The sequence below is a fragment of the Varanus komodoensis genome, unplaced genomic scaffold (genome assembly GCF_004798865.1).
Source record: "Varanus komodoensis strain SLA01 unplaced genomic scaffold, ASM479886v1 scaffold25, whole genome shotgun sequence".
NCBI lineage: Eukaryota > Metazoa > Chordata > Lepidosauria > Squamata > Varanidae > Varanus > Varanus komodoensis.
Genome location: NW_025335661.1, coordinates 302,180 through 312,345, shown reverse-complemented (window position 1 = coordinate 312,345; position 10,166 = coordinate 302,180). Strand labels below are relative to the sequence as shown.

General features: G+C 41.4%; 1 protein-coding gene across 1 annotated transcript; it reads left to right on the top strand.

Moving 5' to 3' along the window:
• The first annotated feature begins 992 nt into the window (after positions 1-992).
• Positions 993-8,493, top strand: GAL3ST2 (galactose-3-O-sulfotransferase 2). The gene is made up of 3 exons (XM_044432731.1): positions 993-1,003; positions 5,709-5,970; positions 7,365-8,493. Exons 1-3 carry the CDS (start codon positions 993-995, stop codon positions 8,175-8,177), a joined length of 1,086 nt encoding a protein of 361 aa, XP_044288666.1. The 3' UTR covers positions 8,178-8,493.
• Positions 8,494-10,166: the final 1,673 nt, after the last annotated feature.

The following is a 10,166-nucleotide window of genomic DNA, read 5'->3' as shown; positions in this document are numbered from 1 at the left end:
ACGTAGTAGATCAGAATGGATTTCTTATACTCATTTATTTCACTACAGTCAAAGAAATCTCTCTCTCTCTCTCTCTCTCTCTCTCTCTCTCTCTCTCTCTCTCTCTCTCTCTCTCACACACACACACACACACACACACACACACACACACACACACACACAAAGAGCCCATCACAAATCATCTTGTGAAATAAAGAAAGCTTGAAGGGAGGGATAACCATGAAGACAGTGTGCTCTAATCAGTCCTGGTACTTCCCCATCCCCCAACCTACCCCCAAATTCCTGGATTCAGAATTTTAAAATTGCAAGTATGTGTCTTGTGTGTCTGGCTCCATCTGATGTATCATGGGGTTTTAGTAATGTGAAGTAACAACCATCAAACAGAAATCTGCCTGCCAGTTCAGCTGTGTGATTTTGAGCTCAGCTGCAGAGTGTCCTAATGATCTGAAATGAACTTCCTCCAGTTTCTGAAGTGGCCTTTTTAAAAAATCAGCTTTTTGTCTACTTCTTTATTTGGATTCTGATTTGTTTGTCCTTGTGAACATTGGACTGAAGTGCATTGTTGCCTTAGGAAGGCCTAAGCTGCCTAGGAAGGCCTCAGCAGTTGTAGGCGGCTTATAAATAAATGTATAAATAATAAATAAATAACTTGATGTGCCTTTTGTCTTAATTGCATTATTGAATTCTATTGACAGTGTTGCTTTTAAGAACTTTGAAGACTATTTTAGTGAAAAGTTTGGATAGGAATTTAATAAGTAAATATTAATAATGTTGGTTGATGAGCAAGTGTATGAATTACAGTCTCAATATTCTTTTGGAAAATCCATATGAACTTACACTATTAATACATCCTAAAAATTATTCCAGTACTATTGCATTAAAAATGAGAGCTTGCTTCTTGCTTCTTTTCCAGGAATTTTTCACAAGTAATATGTCTTATCATTTGGCTGGGAGTAATTGCCTTCATAGGATTCTTTCAGCACTGTGATATAATGACTGTCAAGTAAGTTCATTTTCTGAAATGATTACCCTAATGAGAACAATTGCTATTATAGAAATAATTTACAAGCATCTTGAGTTGTTCAGTTGTCTGGCAAAGAAAACTGTAGACTCGATGGACTTTTAGGGTACAATCTAACTGTCTGCTTGGTCCTTCCACTATTTCCTATTTACTAGTTAGTTCTGCTCTGGCAGCACTTAATAAGTTAGTCATAATTTCACAATATTGTTTTGGAACAGATCCTTTTATATATTTCAACTTAAAACAACACGCACTAGAAATTGAGAAATTGTTATTGGGATTATTTGGGTCATTTTCCCTCTAGCTCCTTCCTTAGTTCTTAATTGTAATGTATTCTCACCATATAAAAATCTAGTGATTATTAGGACTTTTGCATTTCTGCCAACTGCCAATTATATTCCTAGTATACTTTCACAATACCAGATAAGTTGAATGCCAGTTATACAAAAACTTTAAAAGGTTCTTCCTCTGATGATGATTTTAATTTCTGTACCTCCCAACAGCCGAAACTCTCTGGGCAGTTCATAAAGCACATATTAAGATTATTAGAGGTTGAAATTGGAAGTTCCTTTGTTCTTTCTTTTCTCTCCCTGCCCAGCCGCACCATCAGTATGTTCCCATCCCTGTTCCTTCCTCTTCCTTTTCCTGAGGATAGAGCTCAGGAGAGGCAGCTGCAATGGAGCTTCCCACCACAAGTGGGGCACCAGTGAAGGGCAGAATCCTGATTCAGATTTCTCCATTAGAGGCCAGCAGAGGAAATCCCCAGCCTCCTGTGACCCTGAGATGGTGTCTGGGGGCCATAGGATTGCACTCTTGATTTTTAAAATGTTCTTTCCTCCTATTTAAAGAGGAGAAATGGGAAGAAATGGAAGTGTTGGGGTCATGCTGGTGGGTAGGGGAGGAACAACTGAAGCTCCAAAGGTGCTTTCACCCCTTAAAGCCCCTTGCACAGAGAGAAAATTAAATGGGTTTTGAGGTTGATCCAACCCTGATTTCCTTTTGAGGTCAAAGAGGTCAAAGCCAGCCACCACCATCCCCCCTGCCCTCCTGGCAAGAGCCAAAGAGGGCTTAGGAAAGGACGGAGCCTCTGAGATTGGAGCACCCCCTTGGCAGGGCCTCTCCTCCTTAGCACTGCTCTGTTTACAAACCGTGCAGTCCTTGACATGTCTACTCAGAAATAAAACCCTCCTTGCTTTGAGGTAAATGTGTACCTCAAGAGTGTGTACTTCCTGCAGAGGTTTTCAAAATCTTTCCAAGGCTTAACAACTTACAATTCTTTACAAAACATGTCTTATAAAACATGTCTTAACTGAAGTAGGAAGAACACTTGACAGAAAATACGAAACTGATTGCTGTTTCTGTTATGTTTGATTTATGTTATTGTGGACATTAATAAAATGTAATTATTAAGGTAGAAAACAAAAGGTTTGATGTTTCTAGTAGACAGGATACGGTTGCTTCAAGACAAGTCTATTATATCATCATGCAACCTCATTTACACACTGGGCATGGGGAGCAGGGCAGTTCCAGATGCTCATCTTTCATTCATAGCCCCGTTTTTCCACTGCCTGTTCCAAGGAACATCAGTTACAGAAGAAAAGAGAATTGACTGCCCAGTGCCATCTAATGATTGGTGCTAGGACCCCTTCGTCCAAAACACTGACATTTCAGTGAACTGGCTGTACAGAGACAATGTGCCTTACTGCCAATGCTGAGGTTTACTCTAGTCTATTAAGAAACTCCTAGTTTATTTAATTAATTTATTTAAAACTGTTATATACCATCCAAGGTCTTGGGACAGTCTTACAATAAAACAGTGTGAAGCATAGCATCCACATAGGTTTTCTATACAATAAAACCCCACATTAAAATCAAGATCAAACCTTAAAATACTGGGAAATTAAAAAAATTTGGCTTAAAGTGTCGGTGCCAGGTGAACCTCTCTGGGGAGCGTGTTCCATAACTGGGGTGGCACCACAGAGAAGGTCCTTCTCTGGATAGCCACCTTCCTAATCTCCTTCAAGGAGGTTTCCCAAAGAAGGACTTCTGCCCCAGATCTTAAGGGGTGGGCAGGCACATAGGATCTAAAGGACACACTCCTTTAGATCCTGGTTGGATCTTGGTTGGATCCAAGATCTGCCTTTCACAAGAGGATGAGACCTTCCATGAGAGAAAAGGCTCTGGTTAGAAGAGATAGTTCTGCCTGATTTGGGGGGATTACTTCTTTCCCACACCCATCTTATAGCTCACTACATACAGCAGAGTGCCCTGACTCCCTGTGTAGCATTTTTGGGGGGCTGGAGAGACTGCTGTGAGAAGCAGAGGGGGCAGTTGCTCCGGTGTAAATCTGAATTCAACCCATATTGTGCAGAATGCCCTTTGTACCACACTAGAGGTTGAGCATCTCCAAAATATTACATGTAAGGGATGAAGTGGTATTTTTATGAATATTTTTAGTAGTTTCAAACCAATAAAGGCTATGAACATTATCCACCAGGGTAGATATAAATTATGCTGCACTAGGGTAAAATCTAGTGGGAAACTAAAAACAAAAGGTAAGTAAATGAAAAAAATTGCTGTGCTAACTAAAGTTACTGATGTTGTGCTAAAGCAGTTACTGTGAGGGTAATTGTAATTTCAGTTAGCAGTGATGCCCTATTGAGTGCTGCCCTCTAGTAGTATTCCAAAAATATTGTAATGAAAAAGATATGCTAACCTGTTTATGTAGATCATTACCTGCAAATGGCTCTTGACAATAGAGAAGTTGGCTTTTCCCAGGGCTCTTCATGCCTGGGCACACCACTGGGCTACACATATATCAAAAAGCAGTTTGCATTCCCAGCACGTTTATTTGGAAGTAAAGCCCATTGGATTTACTGGGCCTTCCTCCCAAGTAAGTGTGAATTGGATTGCAAGTAGGGATGTCAAAGAAATCCACAATAGATTCAGACAATTTTATTTTATTTTATTTTATTTATTTATTAAAACATTTTTATGCCGCCCCATTCGCCGAAGCCTCGGGGCAGCTTACAACAATAAATAAAACCACATAAATTAAAATATACATATAAAATAGTAATAATAATTTAAAACACACAATATAAAATAAGCCGCCCTGGCCAGATAAAATTCAGTAGTATTAACATTTAAAATGTTGCTTAAATAAAAAGGTCTTTGCCTGGCGCTGAAAAACAAATAACGATGGCGCCCAGCAGACCTCTCTGGGGAGCGCATTCCATAACTTAGGCGCCACCGCTGAGAAAGCCCTCCTCCGAGTACCCACCCTCCTAATTTCTCTCACGGAGGGCTCCTGGAGAAGGGCCTCTCCCGCCGATCTCAGGGGGCAACTGGGCATATATGGATGTAAGCGCTCCTTCAGGTAACCAGGACCCAAGCCATTTAGGGCTTTATAGGTCATTACCAACACCTTGAATTGGGCCTGAACTTCAATGGGGAGCCAGTGAAGCTGACGGAGAACTGGAGTCATGTGAACATAACGTCCAGTCCCCGTCAGCAGCCTGGCAGCTCTATTCTGAACCAATTGAAGTATCCGGACCGTCTTCAAGGGTAGCCCCACGTAGAGCGCGTTACAGAAGTCAAGACGGGAAGTCACCAGCGCATGAGTCACTGTTGCAAGGCAGTCGTACTCCAGGTAGGGACGCAGCTGATGAATCAGCCGAAGCTGGAGGAAAGCACTCCTCGCCGCTGTTGTCACCTGAGCTTCGAGTGAAAGCTCCGGGTCGAGGAGCACTCCCAAGCTGCGGACCTTGTCCCTAGGAGGGAGTGCAACCCTGTTCAGGACAAGGTTCAATTCACCTTCTCCGAAGCCGAACTGCCAACCAACAGGACCTCTGTCTTGTCTGGATTGAGCTTCAGTTTATTGGCCCTCATCCAGCCCATTACCTCGGCCAGGCACCGGTTCAGTACAGCCACTGCCTCACCTGGATTGGTGGAAAACGAGAGGTAGAGCTGGGTATCATCAGCGTACTGATGGTTCCGCAGCCCACACCTCCTGATGACCTCTCCCAGCAGTTTCATGTAGATATTGAACAGCAAAGGGGACAAAATGGACCCCTGCGGTACTCCATGGCAAAGCTGCCATGGCGCAGAGCCATAGTCCCCCAGCACCACCTTTTGGAATCAGTCGTTGAGATAGGAGCGGAACCACCGCAAGGCGGTGCCTCCGACCCCCAGTCCCGCAAGCCTATCCAGAAGGATACCATGGTCGATGGTATCGAAAGCCGCTGAGAGGTCCAGGAGAACCAACAGGGACGCACTCCCCCTGTTCTTCTCCCTGCACAGGTCATCATACAGGGCGACCAAGGCAGATTCAGTACCATACCCGGGTCTGAAGCCGGACTGAAATGGGTCCAGATAATCAGTTTCATCCAAGAGTCCCGCCACCACTCGCTCTAACACCTTGTCCAGAAACGGGATGTTGGCCACTGGTCTATAATTTAGATTTGTATGACTCTGTCCTATGGATTCTGCAACAGATTGTTGTTTTTCAACTTAAGTTTTCCTAGCAGGGTGGGGAAACATATTGTGATTTTCTACTCTTCCTGCTTCACTACCTGATGCAGTCATATCAGTTCCATGTAATGGTAGGGTTTGCTCAAACCAGACAGGAAAGGTTTTTTTGATAGATCAGCAACTTTCCCTTATTAACTAGTTTACATTAATGCAGGTTGCAGTGGCCTACTTTCAAGCGTTGTCAACCCGTCACAAATGTCATGTTCCTCAAGACACACAAGACTGCCAGCAGCACTATCCTCAACATCCTCTACCGCTTCTCAGAGAAACACAACCTCACAGTGGCCCTTCCAAGTGGTGACATGGTCCACTTGGGCTACCCTCGGCTCTTCCAGGCAACAGATGTTGAGGGGTTCAAAACAACTGGCCAGAACTTCAACATCATGGGTAACCACCTGAGGTTTAATTTACCAGAGGTAAGAGAGCACAAAAGGGGACCCTGTATAACTGCTATTGCTTACTGACTGACTTGGGAGTCCTCCAAGTTTCTTCTCTTGTGTGCAAAACTAAGTCATGCCAAAGTATAAGATGGATGGTGATGGAGATGTTAGAGGAATGAGGTGGGTTCATTTCATATATCTGAATGCTCATAATGGAGGGGAAAGTTAGTGGGCTCAGATGGTGCTTCTTCTTATCTACTGCTCACCCTTGCAGATGGCTCCCAGTCCCTGCAAAACTGCCATCTCAGTTAATGTATTATGGAGGCCATATTTTTGCTATGTGATCAACTAATTCTGTCCCATACTTTGCTTCATGAGGCAAAACTGAAAGTGCTGTATTGAGAATAAAGGCAACCAGAAAATGACTGGCTACAGTGGATGCATTACCAGTATTGCTATACTGTTCAATCTGCTAGATGGCAAACTGAGAGAAAAAAATAAGGGCAAAATCATGAGGATACTGGAGAGGTGGGCATAACAGGTCATCACATCTGTTCTCTGCCTATTTATTTACTTATATTCACTTATTTATTTCATTTATACTATGAGTGAAGCTGCTCTTCTTCATAACTTGTGCTAGACTGCAGTTATTAGTGTAAATTCACTGTGCATAAACTGTTTATCCCAATACTCAGTTATTTTTCTGTTCAGTGGCATCAAACACTGAAAGTGGTTCCTATGCATCTTCATTGTTTCCATACTATTTTGCCAGTTTTGTGCACTTAGTGAGGAACATGGATGAAATATTTTGCCCATTGTTCATTCCTGCCATTACACTAATGCCTATCACCAAGTGTGTAGTTCTTCCTGAGTAGATTAAATGTTTACAACAGTGACTGGATTTGCACAACACAACAACCAGTCTTAGGTGACATGCTTTATTGTGCAAAGTGGGACCATTTCCCACAGAGTACCATATCTCATTGTAACAAACTACTCCCACAACTCATGGCTTGTTTTAGAGGTTGTTCTATCCACAGCCCAGTCAAAAGGGTTTTTTTGGCAGGGCTCCCCATGCTTTCTTTTTTCCACAGGGACATATATGTTCTTTCGAAAATCCCTTTTTTGTGATTGCACTGGAGTAGGAAAGGAGTGTGTACAAGCCTAGAGGACTAGATTGTGTTTCCATCAAGATAACCCCAGTTGAGCAAAACAGTTTTTCCCACTAGGGCTAAAATGTCTGAGTTTGCAATAAGATGAGAAAGTAGAAGCTCTACATTCTGCCAAGTACAGGTGACCCAAAAATTGTCTTAACTTTGCAATATCTTGCTGAGAATTTCAAGATACATAGCAGGCATCTTTCTGGAATGCAGGAACTCTTTGTCATTTCACCGAGGCTATACTTATTCTGTACTGTTTTTATTTAAAAGGTAAGAAGAGTAATGCCGGATGACACTTTTTATTTTTCAATCCTGAGGGACCCAGCCTCGTTGCTTGAATCATCCTATGTTTATTACAAAACATATTCACCAGCATTTAGAAACTCCAAGAATGTGAATGAGTTTCTCTCATCGCCATGGTCATACTACAAGCTTGATGAAAAGGACAGTAATATATATGCCAAGAACAACATGTGGTTTGACTTGGGCTATGACAACAATATGCCATATGATGAGTATCATGTCCAGTCTGTAATAGAGGAGATTGAGCAGAATTTCCATTTGATGCTGATTGCTGAATACTTCGATGAGTCCATGATCCTTCTGAAGGATACTTTGTGCTGGGATTTGGATGACGTGGTTTATATCAAGCTGAATGCCCGGAGTCTAGACAGTATCCAGGCTTTAAATTCAGACAGCAAGGAAAAAGTGAAAGAATGGTGTGCATTGGACTGGAACCTTTACAAGCACTTCAATGACACCTTCTGGATTAAGATTTTGGACAGGATGGACTTAAAGACTTTGTACAAAGAAGTTGACCTTCTGCAGAAGAGACAGAAGGAACTAGTGGAGGTATGCCTCTTGGAGAAAAAAGCAATAGATGAAACCAAAATCAAAGACAAGAAACTGAAGCCCTACCAGTCAGGTCATGCAAAAATCCTGGGCTATAACCTCAGGCAAGATTTAGACAGTAAGACACTGAACACTTGCAAAAAGTTGATCCGACCTGAGCTCCAATATATGGCATATATGTATAGTCATCAGTTCCCAAATAAGACAAGCAAATTCATTAATTTCAGATAAAAATCTATCTTATCACACACCAAGTTGAGGGACCAGCCTCTTGTTTGGGGCTTGCAAGATTTTGTTCCAGACTGGATCTTAAAACTTGTCAACAGACACAAATGAAATGGACAGTACTCATCTAGTTTTAGTGGAATTGTGTGTGTGTGTGTGTGTTTAAGTAGAACATAAGTGCTAGAACAGATTGCTCTGTGGCAGAGCTTAAGGAAGAAAAAACAGCACAAAGTTTTATGGCATTGTAAAAAGCTGGGTCGCGATGACTCGGACACAACTTCGTGACTGACAACAACAACAAAAAGCTGTAGTGCATAAGGCTGTTAATCCATTGTGTCTACTTTTGGCTTTTTGTCAGAACTGAGATCGAAGCACTGCAAAAGAGTGTTTCCTTTTCTGCTTTTCCACTACATAACCTGTAGGTAGCATTGTGGCATAGTGTAATAGTAGAATTACACAAGAGAAAAAAACAGTTTCTTTAGCTTTCACAATACCCATTTTCTCTGCTCTAAAAAAACCTTAAACTGCTGCTTTAAAACAGAAGTTTGAAACAGACAAGTGCTCTCCAGTGGGGATGTCCATAGCCCTATGAATGTGGAAGGTTATAGGCATGCCCATTCTGCTAAGCAGCTAGGTGGCTGATATCAACCAACTAACTATGGCACTTTGGAGGAGGGAAGGGAGCTGATACCTCCAGGATATGTCATATCTTGCAGTACTAGCCTCTTCCCCTAAAAAGTCATTTTACAGTCTTGGAGAAGCAGCCATGCAGTTCTCTCTGCATTATATTCTAGCATAGGCTTTTATGGACACTGACTCTTTCAGAAGATCCCGTTAGACCATTGCTGCATTTTAATGACAGTTAGAGATGGGTGTGACTTACATTTCTGTTTACTTTTTAATCAGAATTTACAAAATTTACAAGTTTCTTCACATTGGCCATGGAGATTTAAAGCACTGATATCAAGAGACAGTGAAATTGACAAATTTGTCCATCCAGGATGATTGCTTAACTCTTAACAATCTGGGAGTATTTGAATGCTTGTGTATATGAATGTGTTACTACTGAAATTGGATGGCCACTTTTTCTTTGTTCCGATGGGCTCCTTGTCTAATATGACAGGCAGAAACAATAGTAATAGCTGTACCTACCACCTAAGTTTAGCTGGTACAGAATTTAGTTCATTTTTGATGAGGATTTATAACATTTGCAAAATTCTTCATTTTCAGGCCAGAAAGAACTTGAAATTCTTTTTTCTAAAACACAAATGCATGGGTGGAAGCAAAACTGACATCCATCCCTAATGACAATGCAGCCTCAGCCCAAATTTCTGTGGCAGTATGAATGTTGTCCCTTCACAAGTATGTGCAGAAGATGATTTTATTCCAGTGGGCATGCTCCCTAATTTGATCTAATTTGCTGCTGCTTTTTACAGTTTTATTTTTGTGTTATATTTATGTTAGTGAAGTGGATGCAGACTTGGATATTATTAGCATAGATCCATTGAAAACAATGGCACTTAAATTAGCTATAACTTGTGGTCTGTTGATCTGCTCTAACTGTATGCTATTTTCTGTAATAATTTTTACTGTGAGGCATCTTGATTATTCTTCAGTGTAGAAAGGCAGGACAGAAAGTATTTAAATGAATATATTTAAATAATGTGGTTGTTTCACAACTTTAAAGATCTTGCTTGTACACACACAGGGGCACACAGATATTGGGATGGATCATGTTCACCTTGTTCATGTTTTCAAATCCATTTCAGGGGTTTGCTGAAGAGAGCTTCTCTGTAACCTTGGAAGGACCTGGAAACACAAGCTTCAGCTTTCTTTCTTCACTTTAGACCTCCCCAGGTTGATGGGAAAGGACTGCTAGGGCATTATAGAGAACACTGGGGCTCTGTAACTTCTAGTGATTGGTGAACCTATCACAATAAATTTGATATTACTTGGGAAAGTAGCAAATTAATCTATCCAATGAGTGTGCCCCTT